The 24,807-nt window shown below is 36.5% G+C and overlaps 1 protein-coding gene across 3 annotated transcripts; it reads right to left on the bottom strand.

Annotated features, from left to right (window-relative positions):
- Positions 1 to 8,055: 8,055 nt before the first annotated feature.
- LOC141333856 (uncharacterized) lies at positions 8,056 to 24,236 on the bottom strand. Of its 3 annotated transcripts, none has more exons than XM_073839009.1 (3): positions 17,259 to 17,353; positions 15,693 to 16,726; positions 8,056 to 9,497 (listed from the first exon to the last, which is right to left on the bottom strand). In XM_073839009.1, the coding sequence occupies exons 1-3, from the start codon at positions 17,341 to 17,343 to the stop codon at positions 8,616 to 8,618; spliced, it is 2,001 nt and encodes a 666-aa protein (XP_073695110.1). In that variant the 5' UTR covers positions 17,344 to 17,353; the 3' UTR covers positions 8,056 to 8,615. The 3 variants fall into 3 exon arrangements, with proteins under 3 accessions (XP_073695110.1, XP_073695109.1, XP_073695111.1); XM_073839008.1 differs by lacking the exons at positions 15,693 to 16,726; positions 17,259 to 17,353 and adding exons at positions 12,292 to 12,425; positions 12,969 to 12,999 and having other exon boundaries at positions 8,056 to 9,742; XM_073839010.1 differs by lacking the exons at positions 8,056 to 9,497; positions 17,259 to 17,353 and adding an exon at positions 24,152 to 24,236 and having other exon boundaries at positions 15,024 to 16,747.
- Positions 24,237 to 24,807: the final 571 nt, after the last annotated feature.

The raw sequence follows: 24,807 nt of genomic DNA, 5'->3' as shown, positions 1-24,807 counted from the left end.
CGACAATATTAGCACTGTCTGCCATCGTGTGCAGTTTCACCCACGACACTAGCCTAGCCTACTATATGAATGAATGAACGATCTAAAAAAAATATTAAACTCTGTAAAAGTGAAAGAAGGAATGTGGTGTATAATTGCGTGAAATGTATGATGAAAATCAAGCAATTTCGCCAAGCAAATATAAAGAAATAGGTTGCAGCAGTTTTTATTTCGACTGAACTTGAGAAATCCACGATGGGACTGAGTGCGAATAGCTTCAGCGATTCCTTATAGTACAAAATCGCTGTCAGTCAAAAGGAGATGCAATCTTTTGACAGACCCTCCAATCATCACGCAGAAGCTCGGAGTCCAGGCCAGCCCACTCCCCATTCACTCCCAGAGACGCTGAGCGTCCGTGGGCGGGACATAATCGCAGCGTTCATCCAATGACCGTCTAGTTTCAAAGCACTGAAAAAAAACGTTCAAAGCAGCCCCATTGAAGTCAATAGACGCTGAACTTCAACGGGGAAATGCACTGTGACGCTACGGGAATGTATGAGAAGAAAATCAAGTCAGCCGACCTGCTATATCTAACTGATTCTGAACGAACTCATCTTTGAGATGAACGTTTTCTAACGCATTTTTAGTCAATAAAATGTTAATACAATAGTACATAATTTGACCATTAAATTTGTGACATTATAGGGGAAGCTGAGCTTCCTTTGCAGTCTTAAAGAAATCGCCACTGTTTAGGTCTCATCTTTCCAACTGCAACTTTGTTTGTGTGAATGAGGACGTTTCATCAAATACGAGTATGGTGTGCCACAAGGCTCAGTATTAGGTCCTCTGCTTTTCTCCTTCTTTACATTTTCCTTAAGGGACATTTTCATTCGTTTTTACGGTTCTGACAATAATACTTTTATATTTCCACACAGCCTAAACAAAAACTACACAGCACTACAAGTTAAGTGTGATATAAAAGATGGGAGGACTAGTGATCTTCTTCTATTGAATTCTTTTCAAAACATTAATTATTTGACCAAATGTCATTGAACATATGATACTGGCTCTCAAAAAAGTATTGTGTTGACACAAATTTGTCATTTGATAATCACATTTTCAATGTTTAAATAACAGCCATCTTTCATCTTAGAAACATTGCAGTGTCCATAGATAAGCTCTAGTTAACTCAAAATGCTGTTGCTAGAGTGCTTACTACATCAGCATGGAATTGTTTCAGCACTAAACTAACTGCTTGTTTTTTTAGGTTTTGTGTCAGGTTTAATACTAATTACACACAGCTATGAATTACAGTTTTATTCTACAAAAATCATTAAAGAAGAAGTACACCTTCAGAGCAAAAATTTACAGATACTTTACTCAGCCCCTTGTTATCCAAGATGTTCATGTCTTTCTTTCTTTAGACAATAAAAAATTATGTTTCTTAAGGAAAACATTTCAGAAATGTTCTCCATATAGTGGACTTCTATGGTGCCCGCGAGTTTGAATTTCCAAAATGCAGTTTAAATGCAGCTTCAAAGGGCTATAAATATTCCCAGCCGAGGAAGAAGGGTCTCATCTAGTGAAAGAAAAGAAGTTTTGAAAACTGCCATCTCATTTTCTCCTTTGACTTCAAAATCGCCTACATCACAGCAGAAGTACCAACCCAGTGTTTACAAAGTACACGTGCAAAGAAGGTCAAACAACCTATATATATATATATATATATATATATATATATATATATATATATATATATATATATATAAAGGTAACACAGATGCATTTGGAAGTTTAATCTCTTGGGCACCATAGAAGTCCACTATATAGAGAACATTCCTCAAATGTTTTCCTCAAAAAACAATTTTTTTTTTCTGTTCAGGTTTTCTGCCTGCAGACAGTTTACCCTTTGGACCAGATGAGCTCCTAGACAGGGGGAAAAAAAAGGGTCCTTATTCTATCTTGTGTGGTGAACTTCATCAGGACTGGTTTCCCATCCCCAGAATATCATGGCTTTGAATATTTACCTGTTGAGATCTAATTCCAGCATGTACAGCTGAATATAAATGAAAGTTTTTAAATCAAAAGATTTGTTTTTAAAATTATTTATTTTTCTTGATTAAAATATAATCTTTAAAGTCTAATGGAAACCTGGAAGTGAGTGGCTTGTGTATGACTCCACAAATAATGTAATGTACTGTAAGGATTGCAGGAAAATGTGCCTTGGAAAAGCACAAATCCAATAGTTGTGTTGTGACTGTTTTTTTTTTAATTACTTTTTTTTTTTTACATAAACTGACAGCTTTAAAGTGGAGACTGTTAAAGGCCATGAAAACAGTCACCTCCAGAGTTTAAAGGAATAGTTCACTTTTAGAACAAAAATTTACAGATAATGTACTCACCCCCTTGTCTTTCGAGATGTTCGTGTCTTTCTTTCTTCAGTCGTAAGAAAATATATTTTTTGAGGAAAACATTTCAGAAGTTCTCTCCATATAGTGGACTTCTATGGTGCCCCCGAATGCAATTTAAATGCAGTTTCAGATGGCTTTAAATGATCCCAGCCAAGGAAAAGGGTCTTATTTAGCAAAATGATCAGTTATTTTAAAAAACAAATTACAATTTATAAACTTTTTAACCTCAATCATCCTACATCGCTGCAGAAGTACCGAACCAGTGTTTACAAAGTGAACATGCAAAGAAGGTCAAACGCCCTTTACAAAAAAAACGTAAAACAGCGATGTAGGACAATTTTGAAGTTGGAGGAGAAAATTAGATGGGAGTTTTTTGACATACCTGTCATGAACCGGAATACACATAGTTCATGCAAAGCTAGACAAGACAAGCATTTGAGATTAAAAAGTATATCAATTTTATTTTTTTTAGAAGATATCTGATTGTTTCACTAGACAAGACCCTTTTTCCTTGGCTGGGATCGTTTAGAGCAGGGGTCTCAAACTCAATTTATCTGGGGGCCGCTGGAGGCAGAGTCTGGGTGAGGCTGGGCCGCATCAGGTTTTCCACAAGAAAAGCTTTGTTAAAAAATTGTCAATCTTCTCAAATCTCTGTATTTTAATTTTTTAACAACATAAGATGGAAAAAATAAATAAATTAAGAATTAATAAGAAAATAAATAAATCAAGTACTTAATAATATTAATAATAATGAAATTAATAATAACAATAATAATAATAATAATTAGATTGCGCTAGTCAGCGACTATATATGGTTTCTTCAATGTTCTATATCTGCTGTATTCAGATTCAAAAGTCTGTATTAACAATTCTTTAACCTTTAACCTTCTGAACATGAATTTTCCTGAACACGAATGAAACATTGAAGAACTGTTCAGAAGAAGACTGTTGTTCTGAACATGGCTTCTCTTGCCTGCTCCTTGCTGCTAGAGACCTGGCAGCTCTTCCTCTTCGAATTATTTATTAATAAACTTGTATTTTCTGAGTCAGTGTCGCAAATATGAATAGGAATCTGCTCACTGGACATGCTTAAATGTATCTTTATGGATTAGGCCTATAGCTAATGAAAGAGTTTTGTTTTCGATTTGAATGATTTCGTTTTAGTAGTGAAGTAATAATTTAAAATCAATGTATTACTCTTACCTTTATGAACAAAAATTAAAAAAAAAAAAGTTTAACATAGCGCTTTTATATTTATGGATTTTAATTTAAATCGTGAAGGCTAGATGGATCTGTCTGCCGTTGCCGCTTGTTCGTTACTTTAAAAAATAAAAACTTGAATTTCACAAACAAAACGTGTTCCAAATATATTTCTAAATTAACTTTATAAACTAAAGAAACGAAAATAAATGCAATTACTTTGCTATTAAAAACAGCAGCTGTGCGATGGGGAAGAGAAAGAGAACTCGGCCAGTAATTCTGATGCGCTGTCGAGGTTGTTAGGAATTATTGCAACGAATGTTTGTTTAATAGCCTATTTAACACTTAGTCCTATTTTTACACTGATTTATTTTAGCGTTTTGTGCTTGTTCACTGACGGAATTTCTAAAATAAACACGCACGTTCCTTAATACTGTTTGAACCTCATTTATTTTGAGTTTCAATATAAAAACACCGTTTTTACATTTTGCTGAGTATTTAGGCTACTGTCTCCTTGTCTGTGTTCCAGTCTGACACGCTCATTTAGTAAAGATTTAAACTTAACACAGACTGTCAGAATGGACTTTTATGCATAAATGGAAATGCTTGTTTGAATTTGTGACATTTACAGATAAGGATATGACCGTAAACTGAAAGTTTTAATGCTACGGATCTGTAAAAGCGCCTCACAGGGCAAGCCATAACGCTATTAGCTTCAAGTTTAAAACAAGGAATTCTCATGTTTTAGGCAGCTTGGATCACGTAACTCTCCTGCAGCATCGTCTGTTTCCTCCACTATTTTTAGATGCATTTTGTCTTTAGAAATGCGTCATTCGGTGCTTTAATTTGACGTGATCCTCTGAAGTTGTACGTGCACTGTGGGCGGACCTGATTAATCGATAATGAGAATTGTTATCGTAGTTGTTGCAGCACTGAGATATTTATATACAATTATATACGTAACGTATATAGGCCTACGTCGTATAATGTCCCGCTGGGCAGCAACTTAAACTTTTTAAAGTGTTGTGAATGCAGCGCGCTGGGACAAATATCTGCGTGTGCCCAATAGAAACGAGGCAGCCAGCCAGGCATTGAAGAAAACACTCCATGGCAACGCTGCTGTAAATTTCACTCATTGAGAAATGTTTCTCTGCTTGCATCAAGCCCTACCGATGTCCCGCCCCTAAAAGCCATATACCCCACCGTGATTGGTAGGTTCGCTCAGCTCCGCACACAACACTGTAAAGTCCCATACACATCAAACTCGCGGGCCGCAGTAACATTAAACTTTCATATTAAGGCGGGGGCCACAAACTATCGTCCTGCGGGCCGCAATTGGCCCGCGGGCCGGGAGTTTGAGACCCCTGGTTTAGAGCCCTTTGAAGCTGCACTTAAACTGCATTTTGGAAGGGGCCATTATAGAAATACATTATATGGAGAAAAATCCTGAAATGTTTTCCTTAAAAAACTAATTATTTTTGACTGAAGAAAGAAAGACATGAACATCTTGGATGACAAGGGGGTGAGTACATCTGTATATTTTTGTTCTGGAAGTGAACTACTCCTCCAACAAAACAAAGACAAGTTTTGGAAAACAGCATTGCTGTCAACAGCTTGGTGTCTATTTAACCATATAAAGCTTCTCTTCAGAAACATTTCTTTCTATGGTGAAAAAAGGAGACGCCTTTTTGATAACCCATGGATATGCAAGTAGGTAATACAGTTGTAATTTGTTGTCTTGTGCTTCTTTACAGATAAATACTAGCTATTTAGATACATCATAATACAAGGTGCATAATACAGTCTGTCTAAAAACAACTAAATGGCACTTTAGGTTCAGCTTCTGTGCCACCTTTGCCATGTAAAGGTTTTGTTGATACTGATTTATTTGCAAAAGGTCATTACTGAGTTTTATTTGACATGAAAGATGATGCATATATTAAAATTTAAAAGGGTGCTTTTAAAAATCCACACACTCCCCTGGAACATAATTTAACTGTTTTGACAATTATTTTAATAATAGCAACTTTACGTATAATTGATATTATCGTACATTTTTAGTACACATCTGTAACATCTGCATTGATTAAGAGGTACTTTACTGATGTGACATGAGGATGAAAAAATGAAAACTAACCTGTTTGCTCCACTTCTTGTTTCACTCTGAATGCTTCTTCAATCCTCATATCTTCACACTCCTCCTTAATAAACGTCATCTTTATAATAGGTTGTCACATGGATCTCAGCTGCTTCGCCAGGAGTTTTTCTGTGTTTGGACAGTTACGTTCAATAGTTAACAATAAGAAAATAAATCTAAACTAAATCTCTGGGTGCATCTCAAACAGCTCACTTCACAATCACTAGTTCATATACTAATGCTAATTAGACAAATCGTATTTAAACATGTCTGTTTTACATTTGGTATTTATTGATTTGTAGATTTGTAGATTGCATTTTTGTGAAAATATCTGCAGTTCATAAAAGTTGTCTTTACACATGTCTGATGTTCTCTGACAAGCAGGTATCGGCATAGCGGCGATTCGAGAGTTTTGAAACTGAATCATTTCACTAAACAAAATGATTCAATTGACTCGAATTGAATCATTGGTTTCGAACAGCTCCGTTTCTCCATCACTACCTTTTCTGTTAATCTTACTCACGTCACGTGTGGATGCGTTTTACTCATAAAAAACAATGTACATTAACGACAGACAACGTATTACAATGTTATATTCAATAATAATTAAACCATTTAACATCACTTGTAAAAAAGTAAAATCAACACTTTAAATATGTAAACACACAAACCTTTCTTCAGCCGAATCACAACTGATGCAGGAGCGTGGCGCGGACATATGACGTCACAACCCCAGACGAAAATAAAAGTCTGTACAGTCTAAAATCACAAAATTGCATATAAATGTATATATTTAATATAATCTATATTTGTTATATATGCTGTCTACTGATGTGCTGCAAATATTTACTTCTAATGAAAGCAGTGAGTGATCCCTGGTGAAAAAAACAGCTAAAACCAGCCTAGGCTGGTTGGCTGGTTTTAGCTGGTCAACCAGCCTGGTTTTAGCTGGTCATAGCTGGTCGCCAGGCTGGTTTTAGAGAGGTTTTGGCCATTTTTCCAGCCTGGCCAGGCTGGGAGACCAGCTAAAACCAGCTACTTCCAGCTAAGACCAGCCAACCAGCCTAGGCTGGTTTTAGCTGTTTTTTTCAGCAGGGATGTAATGTTTGGGAGTTCAGAAACTATTTATGCCGGATATAAATTAGAATAAAACGCAAAAAGTAACAATGTGCTTTACAATAAAACAATGTGTCTAACATTACTGTGTTTTTGTAATATTTACTTGACATATAAACTTCTTTTGTGTCTAAAATTGTTGTAAATTACCCCGGTGGCCAACTACAAGAAACATCTAAACTCTCTGTGATTGCCAACAAGGGTTTTACCACCAAGTACGAAGTCATGTTTTGCTAAGGTGTCAAATACTTATTTCACTTATTAAAATGCAAATCAATTCATAACTTTTTTAAATGCATTTTTCTTGTTATTCTGACTCTCACTGTTCAAATAAACCTACCATTAACATTGGCTGATCATTTCTTTGTCAGTGGGCAAACACAATATCAGCAGTTGATCAAATATTTTTTTTTTCCCTCACTGTAACTGATCATGTGACCATGAAAGACGACAACAATGTTAAATAGAACTAAAAGCAGTGAAGACATAAACATTTTTTTGAAAACTCCTGTTTTATAGGTTCCATAAACTCTTAAAACTGAAGGGTTTACTTAAAACTGAAGGGTTTACTTAAGGGTTATTTTACCCAAAAATAAAAATTCAGTAATTAATTACACACCATCATGTCAAACTGATGAGACCTCTGCTCATCTTCGTAACACAAATTAAGATATTTTTGATGAAATCCAAGAGCTTTCTGGCCCTCCATAGACAGCAAAGAGACTACCACATTTAGGTCCAGAAAGGTAGTAAGGACATCGTTAAAATAGTCCATGCAACATCAGTGGTTCAATAATAATTTTATGACGCTACAAGTTAACTTTTTGTGCACAAAACACAAAAATAACAACTTTATTCAACAATTCTTCTCCTCTGCATCACCCTAGTGCCATACTGGAGTGTCATTACGCACGCACAAGCTTTCCTCCAAACGTAAACAAAGTGAGGCGCACACAAGTTCTACATCAACAACAGAATTGTTGAATGAAGTTGTTTTTTGTAAAAAGTAGCTTAATTAAATTACAATTGAACCAGTGTCACATATTACACTTAAAGTGCATATACACTTAAAATATTACACTTAAAGTACTTTATGTAACCAGTCTCTGGCACTCATCAGTGAATTGGGGTAGTATTCGAAGCTTTTAAATGGGACATATAATGTATGAATTGTCAGAAATGAAAAAGTCAGATTCAGTGTCATATTAAGTGCTTTATTTTTGTAATGAAAATTTCCACAATGACTTTCAGCTGTATCTGTCGGTGTGATGGCAATAGAACTTCATTACAATGATCCAAAATAAATGGTTTTCCATTGTGTAAATATTCAGGTAATTTGTGGAACTGCTCTGTTTCATAAACCTTATACCTCAATGAGGAAAACTACAATTTTATTTCCAAACCAGTCAGCAAAATACATTTCAAGTCTGTTTGATATGCAAAACCTTTTCACACTGAAGGCAGGTGTAAGGCCTCCCTACAGTGTGAGGTATTGAGTGAATGATAATGAAAATGGTCATGTTTGCTTTAAGTGTGAAGCTTATTCCACACTTAGGCCAGAGGAAAGTCCTTGGGACCCACTGCTCTGCACATTTTGTATGTTTCTAAATCCGACAACTTAGTTCAGTTTGTGGATATTTCTCCTATAAGACCTGATGATCTGAATCAGATGCATTAAATGAGGGAGATATTCTAGTGTTAACTTTCAAGTAAACCTCAAGGATTGATTTGTTTATGCAAGTCTTTCCACAGTGATGGCACATGAAAAGCCTCTATCTAATGTGAATTTTCACATGATTCTTCAGCTGATTCCTGTCTCTGAAACCCCTTCCACACTTATGACATTTAACACAATTCTCTTTTGAGTGAATTCTCATGTGGTTATTAAGGGTAAACTTATATCTGAAACTCCTTCCACACTGATCACATTTGAATGGCTTCTCTCCGGTGTGAATTTTTATGTGGGAAATAAGGTTTTTCTTATGTGGAAAACTCTTTCCACACTGAGTGCACATAAAAGGCTGCTCTCCAGTGTGAACTCTCAAATGGACTTTAAGGCTTCCTTTTCGCGTGAAACTTTTTCCACACTGTTGGCAGGTGAAAGGGCTCTCTCCACTGTGAACTCTCATGTGAACTTTCAGATTTCCTTTTAGGTTGAAACTCTTTCCACACTGATCACACGTGAATGGCTTCTCTCCAGTGTGAATTCTCATATGGACTTTAAGGTTTCCTTGTTGATCAAAAGTTTTTCCACAATGTTGGCAGGTGAAAGGGATCTCTTCAGTGTGAATTCTCATGTGAATTTTAAAGTTACCAGATTGATTGAAACTTTTTCCACACTCTTGGCAAGTGTAAGGCTTCATTCCAGAGTGAATTCTCATGTGATCTTTAAGGTTTCCTTTTTTCCTAAATCTTTTCCCACACTCCAGGCATGTGTAAGGCTTCTCACCAGTGTGAATTCTCATGTGGTCTTTAAGGTTTCCTTTTTTGCTAAATCTTTTTCCACACTCCAGGCATATCAAAGAGCTCTCCTCGCTATGAGCTTTCATGTGGAGTATAAAGTTTGGTTTTCTGTTAAAAGATCTTCCACACTGTTGGCAGGTGAAAGGGCTCTCTTCAGTGTGAACTTTCATGTGGACTTTAAGGTGTGCTTTCTGAGTAAAAGTCTTATCACACTGTTGGCAGCCAAAAGGCTTCTCTCCAGTATGAGTTCTCAGATGGACTGTAAGGTTTCCATGTTGATTGAAACGCTTTCCACAATAAGAGCAGATTATTGGAGGCAGAGCTTTTATTCGGTAGGGTCCCCTTTTTTTCTGTGAGCCAGGTATAAAATCATGATGCTTTTCAAACTGATGCTTCTCTTCCATTTCATTCAGTTCCTCTTTCAGTGGCATTAGATCTAAGGTGAAAAGAGACAAATACAAGTAAACCCCAGGTAAAAGGCACAGAGGCAACAGACATCAAAAGCTCCTGAAAGAGTTTTTTTCTGTAATCCCCAAATTTCTTCGCAACATTGTTTCTCAAAAACTATGCTTTCCTTAGGACATCGTTTTCCAATCATGGTCCTAGAGAACACCCAACACTGCACATTTTAGATGTCTCCTAAATCAAATACACCTGATTCAACTCATCAGCTCATTAGTAAAGACTCTGGTGCGTTCACACCGGACGCAAACGAAGCGGCAAGCGCAAGTGATTTACATGTTAAGTCAATGCAAAGACGCGAATAGCCATCCTGCGGCACAAAACGCGCAAATGAGGCGGCGCGAAACGCGTGAATGAAGCGGCGCGCATTGAGCGTTTCAAGCGATTGCCGCGCCATTCGCGCGAAACGCGTGAGTTCAAAAATCTGAACTTTGGCGAAAATCCGCGCCGCGTTAACCAATCAGGAGCTTGCTCTAGTAGTGACGGATGCAGAAATCCAAAACAACAATGGAGGACAAAATCACTGTTGCTGTCTGTGGTTACTCAGAGCTGTACGATACATCTTTGGACTTTTGTAGAAACAGGAATAAAAAGGATCTTGCTAGGAAGAAAGTGAGTAAATAGGTCGGACAATCTGGTTAGTTTTAAAAAACGCTCTTTACTCAATTTGACCTACATATACATACATATTGAGACTACAAGCAAGCTAAAGCTGGCAAATTGAGCTCATTCACCTATTTTACAACTACTTTCCCGCTGACGAGTGGCAGAAGCCCCTCCCATGACGCGAATTCGCGTCTGTTGTGATGAAAATGTCACGCGCAAATGGCGCGAGTAAACTCAAATGTTCAAGCGTTCAACTACGCGCGAATAGCGTTTTTTTTCCCGTGCAAGTCACGTCCGGTGTGAACGCACCTTAAGACCTCAAATGTGTGTCAGACAAGAGATGCATTAAGGAATTGCAGTGTTTGGGGTTCTCCAGGACCAGGATTTGAAAACACCACTACATAAAATTATGGAAGCCCATTTCTGACACATAAGAAAAAAAATTTCCATGCATTAAAAAGCCATAAAGTCATAATAAGGAGAAGTCAATGACTTTAAAATTCATAATAATGTTAAACAAATTTTGACGTAGAATATGCATGTGCTAAGCCTTGTTTATGTGTGGAGGAAAGCAATGCGCATGCATCATGGTACTCTCGATAATCGCGGTATACATGATTTGGAGGAGAAGAATTGTTGAAAAAAGTTATTTTTGTTTTCTTTGTGCACAAAAAGTATTCGCGGAACTTCATAAAATTATGGAACATTCCAGTTGCATTGCTGCCCATGCAGGGTCCAAGTGCACTCATATTTCATCAAAAATATATTTAATTTCTGTAACATATAATTAAGTAATATCACAAGAGCAAGAAAACTGGTTTCACGAATATGAGAACCTGACTGCAAACATGATATCGGCTTTTCAAAGCCTTAAAGGCATCAGGGCTAAAGTGGAAAGAACAAAGACATGGATCTTTAGGAAGTTCTATTCATCCACAGGCATCTTCCTATTCTTATTGCTAGGAAAGGAGTGACTTACATCGATTCTCTTGTTGCCCATCGACTGAAAATTACAACCAAAAGCCGCACAATGTGGCATCGCATCAGTATTTCATTTTACAGAGTTGTGGTGAGTTAAAACTATGAGAAAAAAAAAATGATCCTGCCCCCCTCCCATAGCCCAAAATATGTATAAAGCGAAGTGGATTTTTTAAAATATCGTAAATCTTTAATATGTTTTCTACTACATATTTCACTAAGAGACATCATTTATGTTATATTAAGCCATACAAGTCTTAATACCCCCCTTAATATTCCCTTTAAAATAATACTGATATCAACATCCATCATCGCCATCCATACATCAAAGTAATTGAGATGAATCTCATAATTGTGCAAATCTTTTTCATCCACAGTCTCAATTGTTTTGAGTGTATTTTGTAATAATGGTCACTTTATGTATAATTTTAATGCTATTACTAAGTTGATCACCCACCTCCCGACGGTGTGGTTTATTAAAAAAAAAACAAGTTATTTGTTAGACACTATACATAATTAAGTGTTATGAATGAATGGTTTTCAGTTCAGAAGTAGATAAAGGACCTAATGTTACACAAAACAATTGTTTTGGAAAGGCTACTTCCATACTATTTAAAATGTATACGTAACATGTAAAAATAAACGTCCAGTTTGGAAGTAGAATCTTCTCGGGTGCACTTAAAGGCAACAGTATTTAGAATTATATATATATATATATATATATATATATATATATATTTTTTTTTTTTTTTTTGTATTAATATTTGTCTAGTCATGTGATTTCTAAATGTCTGTCCAGTGTCCACAGGAGACGACCCTCCATGTCAAATAAAACTGCTTTAATTACGTCATTCTTCGAAAACACTATTAATTTCAGTATATGTTGACATTTTAATAAAGAACAAATCACTCGAAAATAAAATTAGAATAAAAACCAACCTGTTTGTTCCTCTGTATATTCTTTTTTCACCCCAAATGCTTCTTCAATCTTAATGTCTTCACACTCTTCTTTAATAAACGCCATCATGGAAATCTTTTGGTTCACCGGGAGTTTTTCGGTGTGTTTGGACACTCTGTTTAAGATAAAAACAATTAATAGAAAGAAATTTAAACTAATTCTGTCTCTCTGTGTGTCTCAATCAGCTCCCTAGTTTATTAGTCAGCGCATTGGTAAGAAATCAGCTTGTCTTAATTGGCCCCATTAGCCAAAAAACCCTCAAAACTAGTATTAATTAAAATCAAAACACTACAGAAAGTTCCTACTGAGTCATTTATAATGTATGTATGCTATTTAATGACTCATAGATTATACTTAATAGATTAAATAATCATCAAAACATAGCTGTTGGTTTATAAAAGCTGTCATGTTTGTTGTTTTCGTTTCATTTACAATGTTTTGAGCAGCAGGTCTTGTCAGCTTGTGGTGATTCGAGCGCTTTGAATCAATTAATCATTTCACGAAACAATTGATTCAAATGACTTGACAAAATAACGTCCATTAACTTTAAATAATGCATTACAATGTCACATTCTACAATAATACATCACGTTCAAACGATAAATTAAAACGATAAGGTTAGAATCAATTTAAATACTTTAAATGCGTATAAACAAACCTCTCTTCAGCCGAATCACAACAGATGCACGAACGCGTCGCAGCATTATGACGTTGGATCATAATAAGAGTCTTATTCCCATGCTGTGTCTGAAATGGCAAAAGTGCATAGAAATGTACTGACAAATAGTGGGATTCAGAGTTGAATTCTTGGTGAAATACGTTTAAATACGTTTTGTCCAATGACATACTGAAAGTAACGTCTAATAAGTGAGATTATGTTTAAAAATTACCCGCTGTCACATTTTCTTCATTACTCTTTGTTTTATTTTTTATTTTTTCCATAAAAAGCCATAGCAAAACTAACATTTTACTATTACTTATTATTGCTTTAAAAACACCAAAGGTAATGTGTTGCAGTGTGATAGTAAATGTGCAGTATTAAATATGAATGTGTGTGTTTTTGATTGTGGTCACTATGAGTTTCCACCTGAGCAGCATCAAATGTCTTTTTTTAAGTCTGTGTAAAGGCAATAATAATAATAAAAAAACTTACTTTGAAAGAAAGATTGTGAACTATGTAGTACTGAATTGTCAGGCCGTTAAACGGTTTTTCAGAATTTTTGTGTTCAGGATTTTTGGGATGGTCCTGAAATCATGTCTCCATGCATGTTTCAATCATTCAAATTTGTCTGGATGTAAACAACACATTTTCTATGGTTTTCTTATGGTATTTACACAGACTTTAAAGGGCTACTCCTCCCCTAAATGAAAATATTGTCATTAATCACTTACCCCCATGTAGTGTTGTTTTTGGCTGCTGGTTTTAATTTGAGTTTTAGTCTAGTCTTTGTGTGAAGCTGTCATTTTAGTTTTTATTAGTTTTAGTCATGTTCATACTCTTTTTAGTCTAGTCAAGTTTTAGTCAACTAGCCTATAAGTCTGAGCACTTTGCCCCGGTTTCACAGACAAGGCTTAAGCCTAGTCCTAGACTAAAACGCAAGTCTGAGCTGTTTCAACTGAAATAAAATTGCACTGACTGATCTTAAAATATATCAGTGCCTTTGTTTTGTCTCAAGATGCACACCAGTAATGTTTTTTTTTTTTTCTAAGCATGTTTATAAAAATGACTTAAATGTCTTAATTGAACTATGGCCTAATCCTGGTTTAGTCTAAGCCCTGTCTGTGAAACTGGGCCTATAGTCTTATTTTAATCAGAATTATCCCTGACTATTTTCATCTAGTTTTAGTCGACAAAAACTGATGACATTTAGTCTAGTTTTAGTCAATGAAAATTGTATTTTATTCTCTCTTTTATTATTATTTCGTTATTAGTTGATTTATTTCATGAAACTGTCCAAAAATCGCTTGGACATCGGAGACGCAAAAGCAACTTTTTTCACCTTTGACCACAAGATGTCATTAGTGTGCAATGTGTTGAAAAGCTTTGAGTAATGTACCTTTTAATGACTTTGAAATAACTATTTAGTACTGAGTTGTGGAGTTAAGACTGTTCAGCATTTTTTGGGTGGGACTGATTTCTTTTTTCTTTTGTATTATCAAATTTGTCTAGGTGGTTACCAACACATTTTTCTGTGGTTTGACAAACTTGGAACACATCTTGAATTGATTTACCCAGACTTTAAGATAGATTAGCAATGGCAAAAAATAAATAACTGTCAAAAAAAACAAGTCAAAATTAGAACAAGCAAAATAATCTGCCAATGGGGTAAGCAAAATAATCTTATTTCAAACAGAAAACAAAATTGTTTTGCTTTGGAGTATGCATGTGTTTTGCAGAGATAGACAAGACAACATTTGTGGTTAAAAAGTGTATAAACTGTACTTTTCTTTCTTTCTTTTTTTTTTTTTTTTTTTTTTTGAAAATAACCGTTCCACCAGATAAGTCCCCTTTTCCTCGGCTGGGGTTGTTTAATTATCTGTAAATTATTGTTCTGGAAGTGAACTTCTCCTTTAAATCTGTACTCCAAGCTTTAATTTTTTGACAGATGTTTTTGTCTTCTGAGAGCTTGAGAACCTCAGAGTTATTTTTTTTTAATTGACGCACAAGGATTAGATGGCAGCATCACTTTATTTTTACACCTAGATGGGTAGATGTCAAATCAGGTTCTTACTTCAGCAATGCTCAAATAGTCACAGCACAAACAATGGCAAAAAAAAAACATATTTAAGTGTTTTTTCCCCCAAGTTTGCTTGTTAGAAGTAATAAAAGATATCTTAATATCCTTTTAAATTTTGTTTTTTTAACATTTTCTTTTGGATTTCTTATTTTTTGGTATTTTTTATTTTTGTGTAAATTTCTAATTTCACATTAAAACCCCTCAACCAACTGCAACTCATACAGAAAACAAATCTGTGTCACTTTGCATACAGATGGTATTCTTTTTTTCCTTTTTCTTTTCACAAGGAATGTATGAAGAACAATGCTGAAATCTTTTTTTGTTTCTCTCTGTCATATGGCTAATATAAGCAAAACTTTTTTCTTTTTTTGCTTAGAAAACTGAAGTACATGTAGGTGATCTGATGGCCAAGTCAAAGCTAGGAGCAGGGATGCCTGAGGTGGAGCCTGGAAGTTGGATAACCAAGGATCTGGGCAAAATCAACAGATCTCGAAAGCCAGGTGGAATCAAAAGAGGGAGCTGGGCCAGGTAGAAAGTCTTTCCACACTGATGTAAGGCGTTACCTGTATCTGAAACTATTTCCACACTGATGACATTTAAAACAGTCTTCATGAGTGAATCTTCATATGGCAATTAAGGTTTACTTTACTTCCGTAACTCTTTCCACATTGAACACATGCAAATGGCTTTTCTCCTGTGTGAGATCTCAAATGAGCCGTAAGGTTTCCTTTTTGTGAAAAGCACTTTCCACACAGTTTGCAGGAATAAGGCTTCTCTCCAGTGTGGCCTCTCATGTGGGTACAAAGAGATTGTTTTTGTGTGAAACTTTTTCCACACTGGTAACATACGAACGGCTTCTCTCCAGTGTGAATGTTCATGTGTTTCTTTAGACTTTCTTTTCGTGAGAAGCTCTTCTCACACAGTTTGCACATGTAAGAGCTCTCTCCAGTGTGCATTTTTAGATGGGAATTGAGAGTTTTTTTATGTGTAAAACACTTTCCACATAGTTTGCAGTTGTAAGGCTTCTCTCCAGTGTGCACTCTCATGTGGCTTTTAAGGCCTCCTTTTCGAATGAAACATTTTCCACACTGTTGGCAGGTGAAAGAGCTCTCTCCAGTGTGAATTCTCATGTGGACTTTAAGGCTTCCTTTCTGAGTGAAACTATTTCCACACTGTTTGCATGTGAAAGGGGATGTTCCAGTGTGAATTCCCATATGGACTGTAAGGCTTACTTTTTGACTGAAACTTTTTCCACACTGTTGGCAGGTGAAAGGCTTCTCGCCAGTGTGAAGTCTCATGTGGACTTTAAGGCTTTCTTTTCTGTTGAAACGTTTTTCACATTGTTGGCAGGTGAAAGGCTTCTCGCCAGTGTGAAGTCTCATGTGGACTTTAAGGCTTTCTTTTCTGTTGAAACTTTTTCCACACTGTTGGCAGGTGAAACGCTTCTTGCCAGCGTGAATTCTCATGTGAACTTTAAGGCTTTCTTTTCTGTTGAAACTTCTTCCACAGTGTTCGCAGTTGATATAACTTCTTCCTGTCTTTTGGGATCTTTTTTGGGAAGAAAACTTATTTTTTAACCTTTGAGTCTGTGAGCAAGTAAAAGAATTTTCTCCAGTTATGAAATCAAGATGTTTCTCATACTGAGTTTTCTCTTCCATTCCATTCAGTACTTCACTGTCTTCTTTCAGCAGCATCAGGTGGGACGTGAAAGAAAAAACACAAATAAAGGTTACTTAAGTTTAAAGGCACAAAGCAACAGACATCACAAATATATCCAGAAAACAGTCTGACTTAGGAGAACTGGTTAATCATAGACTAGGGCTCTTCAACTCTGTTCCTGGAGGGGCACTGTCCTGCAGAGTTTAGTTCAAACACTAATTAACTCTTTCCTCACCAGTGTTTTTTTTTTAAGTCTTCCAGCATTTTTTAAGCGCATTCATAGCACATTGCAACATGACTGTGACATTACTGCGGATCGCATTTAATTTACCACCACCCCAAACAACTCTATCATATGTGACCTTGGACCACAAAGCCAGTCTTAAGTAGCACGGATGTATTTGTAACAATAGAATAATGTCTTAGGGGGTGAGCCCTAAGACATTATTCATTCACATTGTGTTTCAGGACTTCTGTGCTACTCTTCTGTAAAGGTTGACATTTTAATAAGGATCAAATGGCTAAAGGTCAGCTTTGGGAATGAAACCAACCTATTTGTGTCTCAGTATCTTCTTGCTTCATTCTGAATTCTTCTTCAGTCTTCATGTCTTCACTCTCCTCTTTAATAAATGCCATCAGTGTGTTTGGATTCTTTGCCCTGTTTAAGATGAGAATCATTAACAGAAAGTGTGTGGTAATGAACGCACTAGTGAGAGAATCAGTCAGAGTGAAAGTTAACAGCATTAATAATAACAATAATAAACAGGTTAAATTGACTTCTGTTTTTGCATCATTACTTGCCAGTGACCAAATTTGTGTTTACTATAGATTGACTTAAGATATAGGGAGTGAAATAAGAAGCAGCCTTTTTTTTTTGCTCATTTGTGTATGCACAATCACAAAAAACACATTAAAGACATTAAAGACTATTAAACACAAACCTTTCTGCAGTAGAATGACAACAGACCTAGGAGCAGGGTGCAGCATTATGACATCACATCACCAGACCAAAATAAAAGTCCCGTTCTTCTACTTGAATTTCGCTTCTTTCCTCTTCATACCCAATATAATGCATTTTTTCAGAGGTGTAAAGAGTACCTGAAAACCATACTTGAGTAAATGTACAGGTACCTTACAGTGAAAACTACTCCACTACAGGTCACAAGTAGCCAATTCCAAAACAACTTGAGTAAAAGTCTTCTGAGTATCTAAATTTGAAAAGTACTTACATATTTTACTTACACTAAATATAGGTTCAAAAATTAACTAGACAAAGAGACATGCCAGTGTAGCATTGTGGAGAAGGTGGGAAACAGGCAGGGGCAAGGATCTATGTGCAGTGTTTAATGGAAAAACTAGAACAAACAAACAAACAAACCAAAAACACCAGGGTAAACAAGAATAAACAGGCTGGGTTTGGCTGTTTTTTGTCACCAGGGAAACATAACAAGATAACAAACAGGTTACAAATGGGATGTCTTATTGGTGGAGAGTGGCCTGAGACAGCTGTTTGAAGGACATCATGTTCCAACAAATTGCCACTTGTTAGGAAACAGCGGGTATCCCTGTAAACAATGGCTCCTCACACCTTACCTCCGTCCTGAACAGGGTCCACAACTTAATTACAACAGGTAACAGGAATAATGTACAATGTGTGTGGAATAAAAATTCAGAGAAAAACAAATGTGTTGCAATATCATAGTATGCTAATGTACTTCCCATAATAACCTACCACTTGGCATTAAAAATATCGACAGAATTCTATTCGCTTTTATTAATTCACAGAGCTCACAAAATAACATGGGCCGTAGTTGAGCGAGGTTTTGGTCAGCTAAAGAGACGCTTTCACATTTTGCATGGAGAGGTGCGACTGGCATCGGTAAAGGTCTGCAAAGTGATAACAGCCTGTGCAGTGCTTCATAACATCTGTGAAGCCAGACAAATTGCAGACCCTCCTGCGTACAATCAGGCTGATGAAGAACACCCTCCAAAAGGGAGGGATTTGTCCCAAAGTGGGATTCCTTACAGAGCCCAATTTACTAATTTGCATTCCAGGTAAGTTACAGTGAATGCAATTAAAATCATGACCAAACTGAACAGACTGTAAATACAGTAGGGGTGAGCGGGGCACAACCTAACGCGGGGTTAATTGTAACACGTGTGGTTTAAATATTTCCACACATGCTAGCATAACCAAATTTACGGTGTTTACTAGTTGCCATAGCAACACTATGCAGGGAAAAAAAGAGCGCCAGAATTCAAAAGCCTTTTGAAGATATCGCTGAATATTTATTTTACCATAGTAAAAGTACATTTCTGGCTGAAGTAAACTTTTCATTTCAGTTTTTAATATTCATTTAAAATTAGACAAATCTGCTATTATTTTAATCTCCAATTTGTTATTTATCAGTTTAGATAGTTTATTAATGCTTCGCAAACCAGCAGAAGACACTAACCTGTTTTAAACTCCAGTGGCGCAGACGGGGAAAGATGTAACACTGTGGTACAATATGCCCCGCTGTTATTAAACTATGCTATTCTGTGACATTAGCGGTGCAGTTTACACGATTTACTTCTAAGGATTTTGATAAGAAACCACAAGAAACAGGTGAATAAAGGCTGACAATCAATGTTTAATGTTCAGAAGATATTATTTCAAGTAATGTAAAGCATTTTGGCTGGTTTATGTGTGTGGTGTTCTATGAGAGCTGTGTGTGGAGGAGTGGAGTGTTCTTCTGAATGTCTAAATGTGTTTCATCTATCTGTCCACATTGTTTTGAACTACTGTACAGCTGTGTGTTGCGATCAAAGCCGTTCAAAGCATTGTTGCGATGTGTTCATTTTCAAACTCCAAAATTCGATTATTATTTTTTTTTTAAACGTCATTACTTCATTTGAAAAAGTTAACACATGTATTTTACTGACAAAATATTTTAGTTTGTTGTGTATATTTATTTCATTCGATCAGATAACATTTTAAGCTGTCATATGGTCGTGTTACAACGTGCCCCTCAGATGTTACAATGTACCCCACCTACGGGGCATGTTGTCACGTTTCACTTCCTTTCTTTTGAGGTAAATAACGAAAAACGTATACACTGTAAATGTGAAACAAAGCGATATATTTGTACTAGACAAATGTGAAAATAATGTGGATAAATGTTGTACTCTGAACCCCAAGTGGATTTACATAAACCGCGAAATTCAAAAAGTGTTAGGTTGTGCCCCACTCTCCCCTACTACTTTGTGCTGCTTTAGGACATCCATCTCCATTTCAAGTTTTTTGTCCATTAGGGATTGTGTTGGAGCAACATAAGGCGGGAATGAGGTGCTTCAGGCATTTGTTCCCACGTCTGCTTCTTTTCCTGTGCTGTGACACCCAGCCCAAATTTTCCTTTAAGGATGCCCTTGTGTTCTTCCACTAACTGGACTAACAGTAAACACTGCTCCTCTGTCCAGTTGGGCTTTCTCATCCTTTTTTTATTTGACTCCATGTTTGCTACGATCAAATCAACATTCAAACCCCACTTAAATAGACGTAGATGTATTAAATAGATGTGTGTATTAAATGTAATTCTAAAATAAAGGCTTATAATAGACCTTGTTTAAAAGCACTTTTTTACTTATTTTGCTTGCACAACCAATCACAGTCTTCAAAAGGCTGTGTCATAGCTAGCAATGCATAGCTAGTCTCCTCTCTAAGATAAAAGTTTTCCTCGCTCCAGATTGGTCCTGAATCACTCTTAAGCTAAGACTCCTACGTAGGAATTTTTTGTGATGTTTAATTAACAAATTTTGGGAGGAGCTTGCACAGACAATTAACATTAACCCTGCCACTGCTAGCGGCAAAACCACATCCACAGCATTTGCCTCATCACACTCCCCTTTTCTTACCCATGGCCGGCAGCGCCGTCATCTAACCCCAGCGCGAGTATGCCACCACTAACGGCGCAAGCCCCAGCACCCGCCATTCCCTCCCTCCTCACTCCTCGAAGCTTCCCTCAATTCGATTCTTCAAGCCGTTTCTCCCAGGACCCTCCAGTCTTAACTAAGAGCATGGAAATGTTTTGAAAAATTTTACATAGCTTACAATCTCCCATTTCCCGACTTCTCCCTGCTAGCTATTACCTCCTTCATCTCCTATCCTAACACCACCAAAAACCTCCAAGTCGGCTACTTTAAAGGATACTTAAGCGGGATCCAATTTTTTCATAAACTTTTATACGGCTCACCATCGCTCCAAATGACCAATTCTCAGACTGCCCTACTCATTAAAGGCATACAATAAACCCATTCCATCTGCCCAGACACCCGCCAACCTATAATGCTAAAAATATTAACCACATGCATCTCCAATCTCCATAAAGGCTACCAATCCATCCGCACCACCCATATACTAGACGCCAATTTTATCCTTTCTTTGGTTTCCTTAAATGATCTGAGCTAATGGTCTAAGCCATCTCCTATTTCATTACACAAAGCAAAACAGATCAATCAAAGAGAGGCCACTTTGTTTACATCTTCAACCTCCAATTGCCCATTCAGCCTTTTCAAACCCTCCTAGCTTTTCTCCAGCTCAGGAAATCACAATTAAAAAAAAAAACATCCAACCCCCTTTTTACAGATGACTCCAACCATCCCGTCACCTGTTTCTGGTTTCAGAAGCACCTTAAGTCTGTCTTGCTCCTATCTGGTACCCCAGCTGATACCTTAGCCATTCATTTCGAATTGGCGCAGCAACAACAGCAGCCCAAAAAGGCCTCTCCCAGCAGCAAATCCAAGCACTTGTTCGCTGGTCGTCAGAAGCCTTCAAGAACTATATTCGATCAGACCGCTCCCACATCAAAGAAGCCCACCAGACCCTAATCAGCTAACCCATTTATTGCAGTCGATCCCCATCCACCCATACTCTAGACCCTCCACACAGGCCCTCTCCAGCCATCCCACCAGCACTCCTTTTCAGTACGAGCCTCTACCCTTTTCCCTCGTATCCTGCCGCAGCAATAGGTAGTGACATAATTTGAGCCTTACAGCAACCAAGAACAAAAGCAGGGAAATACTGAATTTTTTTTACATTGTTTATTTGATGTTTTTTTCATGTTAGACAGGGTCCGTCAAGCTTAACCCTACCACCCCGTCACGCAAATTATATAGGGAAAACTGTTTTTTATTAATTCTTTTACATTATTAATGTAAAGAAAATCAAATTTCAGATTGAATGCATGCATGCTAGGTGAGAAACTTGACCACATGGGAGATAATTTTGTAAAAAGTGTTTATAAATAAAATGAAATGTTACTTGATTTAATGTTTTATATGATATTCTTATTGTGTGGACTTATTAAATAAATGCCACTTTATTTGTATTTTTTGAGTGAATTTGTTATTTCACTACAAACAGTGAGGCAATTGAAATGTCAAATTCATTTTTCAAGATTAAAAATCTAACAATTAAAATTTTTATTAAATTACAGACTCTCTATTGATGGTTTGCAAAAAAGAGACAATTCATTATTAGGAAAACATAAAATTTTAAAAATATATTTCATGTTTTACTATAATGGCATACATATCGTCCATAATGGGGTGGTACAAAAAAGGTGCCCTTAAATTCGTGCCTGCACACCATCAAGCACTTCATCTGGAGTCTATAAAGGTTACTCACAGTTCAGCTTGCCAGATTGAAAAGGCCACAAGACTACAGTCAAAATGTACTGCTTGGGGACAAATCCGGCAATCAAGGGTTACTGCAAGCAGGTTTCCGGGAGGTTTTTCATGTGGTTGGTGATTCAGGAAGTCAGTCATTGGCAGCAAGAATCATTAAGGACACAAGTCAGACTAGTGCTATGAAACGTGGCCTTGAACTTGAGCCAGATATTTTGAGAAAATATTCTGAGACAGCCAGTGTTAGTGTCCTACCATGTTGCTTTTATTATCAACCCAGAAGCTAGTCCAGATTAATGAGTGCACGATCCATCTGAAACATTCCAATTTGGACTGGTAGAGGTAAAAAGCACATTTCTGACAACATTGCTCAGGTTCCATTTATAAAAATTCAAAAAGGACAAGCCAAATCAAAGAGACCCACAAGTACTACTGGCAAGTCCAAGGTCAGCTTGCAGTTACTGTTATACATTGGTGTGACTTTGTGACTGACACAAAATCAGATTTCGAAATGATGTCTTCATAGCATCAATCAAGCTAGACATGTACTATTATAATGTTTACATGGATGTCTATCTTTCAGTGGTATAAACGGACAGTTATATTATTGCTTTGACTTTTAATGAACAATTAAGATATGCATGTAAACAATATATGAATGTTTAATCGACGCTCCTATACTTTTAAAGAATGATGGTAAAATACAATTCTTCTGGCCCAAGACAAAAAATGACCTGCAGCGCATAATCTTTTGTTTATTGACACATGGAATAATATATCAAAGTAACTAAATTAAAATAAAATTTGAAAATGAAATATCTGGCCAAATATCTTCCGTGTGCTCTGCACCTGTCAGAAAGTTCAGAAAGACGTGTGAGAGTTTGTTGTCAAGTAAGATTTACTTTATTGCTTCACAAATTATTGAACAAAGTTATGTTTGCTTTAAAAGACATTCAAGTGGGATGTTTAAGTATGTCTTCCACGTGATGAAAACTGGCAAAAATGCCAGAGGAATTGCTGAAAATATGTAAACAGTTTTTGTTTTCCTTCTTGATTCAAGTGAAGTCCGTCATGTTTGTAGAGGTTTTGGACTATTTTTCTGTTTTTGAGAAATGGTTTCGAAGTGTTCAGACATAGAATGTTTCTCGTTTGTGAAGTCCAGTGTTTAATCATGCTGTTGCATTGTTTGATTGTGGTTTTGGATGTAGATTCGTCCTTCACTCGTGGTAAAATTGTGCTAATTGCAAAATACAGGATGTGTGAATTAACTTGTGAGATTCTTGAAATGAGAGTTTTCATTCGTTGGACGACAGTGTGTGCAGATGCTCCACTTGTGATGTCGTTGGTTCCTATGTGGAGAATCACTATTGTGTAGTTGTGGAGTCTCTCAAAGAGTTTTATGTGTTGTTGAACGGATCCCACAAGAGTCGTGTCTGGATGAACCCAGCATTGTGCGTTAGGAAAGTAGTGCTCAATATCCAAACAAATTGAATCTGTGAGGAAGCACACCTGTAGACCTGGAAGAGAGAGAGGAAAATGTTTTTAGTTTGTTCAGAATAAATAACTATATTGTATGTTTATTGGTATTGAATTATTAGTTGCTTACCTTTTGGTATGATGAAGGTTCTTTTGCTGATCGTAGTTCTTATTGAGCCTTTATCTGAAGAGACATGGAGAAGGCATGTTAACATGAGAGTATGATAATATTTTGTTTATAAACTTCCTTATGCTCAGACTATTATTCAGTATTGTTATTGTAGCTTTCATATGCACTAACCATCTGCTTGTTCCTCAGGATCTTCTTGTTTTACTCTGATTGTTTCTTCAATTTTTATGTCTTCAGTCTCCTCTTTAATAAATGGCATGTTTACTGTTAAACAGTTTGTCGTGTGGATCTCAGTTGCTTCTCCAGGAGTATTTCTGTTTAGGATGAAAATAATTATTAGAAAGGAAAACTACATAAAACTGGGGTACAGTATCTGCATATATAGTTCTGGTTTATAGCTAATATGTTACATAGATTAGAAGCAACAAACAAAATACCTGAAATATCCAGTTGTTGAAAATCAGAAGCAAAGATCAGGAGACTCTTAACTCAGCTGGTGCTGTTTAGGGCTGCAGTCATAAATTGTGACTAAACCAGTGAAACACTTTACTTTTATACAGATTTGAGTGGGCGGATCTTACAGGTGCAGACAAAGCAAACAAAGCATGTATTGGAACCATCAGACTCTGAAGTTTCAGCAACTCAAAACCAATTAGCATAACTATAGCACTCATTATTAGAGACATCAGAAAATGAGCATTCACACGTTCAGATGCATTCACACTTAACTCAAGTGTTGATTAGCAACAATGGCCATCAATTAGAGTAACGAGGCAGAAGCATCAAGAGCCAATAAAGACAAAAGGTGACAGACTCAATAACCATGATTT

Source organism: Garra rufa, chromosome 4 (assembly GCF_049309525.1).
Source record: "Garra rufa chromosome 4, GarRuf1.0, whole genome shotgun sequence".
NCBI classification, from domain to species: domain Eukaryota; kingdom Metazoa; phylum Chordata; class Actinopteri; order Cypriniformes; family Cyprinidae; genus Garra; species Garra rufa.
This window is presented reverse-complemented; position numbering and strand designations above follow the sequence as displayed.

Bases quoted from the DNA above. Each gene is read 5' to 3' on its own strand.
- LOC141333856 (XM_073839009.1), bottom strand. From the start codon at position 17,343: ATGGCATTTATTAAAGAGGAGAGTGAAGACATGAAGACTGAAGAAGAA. The intron at 16,727-17,258 runs GTTGGTTTCATT...TGCTGAAAGAAG, and splicing joins AGATACTGAGACACAAATAG to ACAGTGAAGTACTGAATGGA. The intron at 9,498-15,692 runs GTAAACCTTAAT...ACTTTTACTCAG, and splicing joins GAAAGAGTTACGGAAGTAAA to AAAGCACACCTTAAAGTCCA.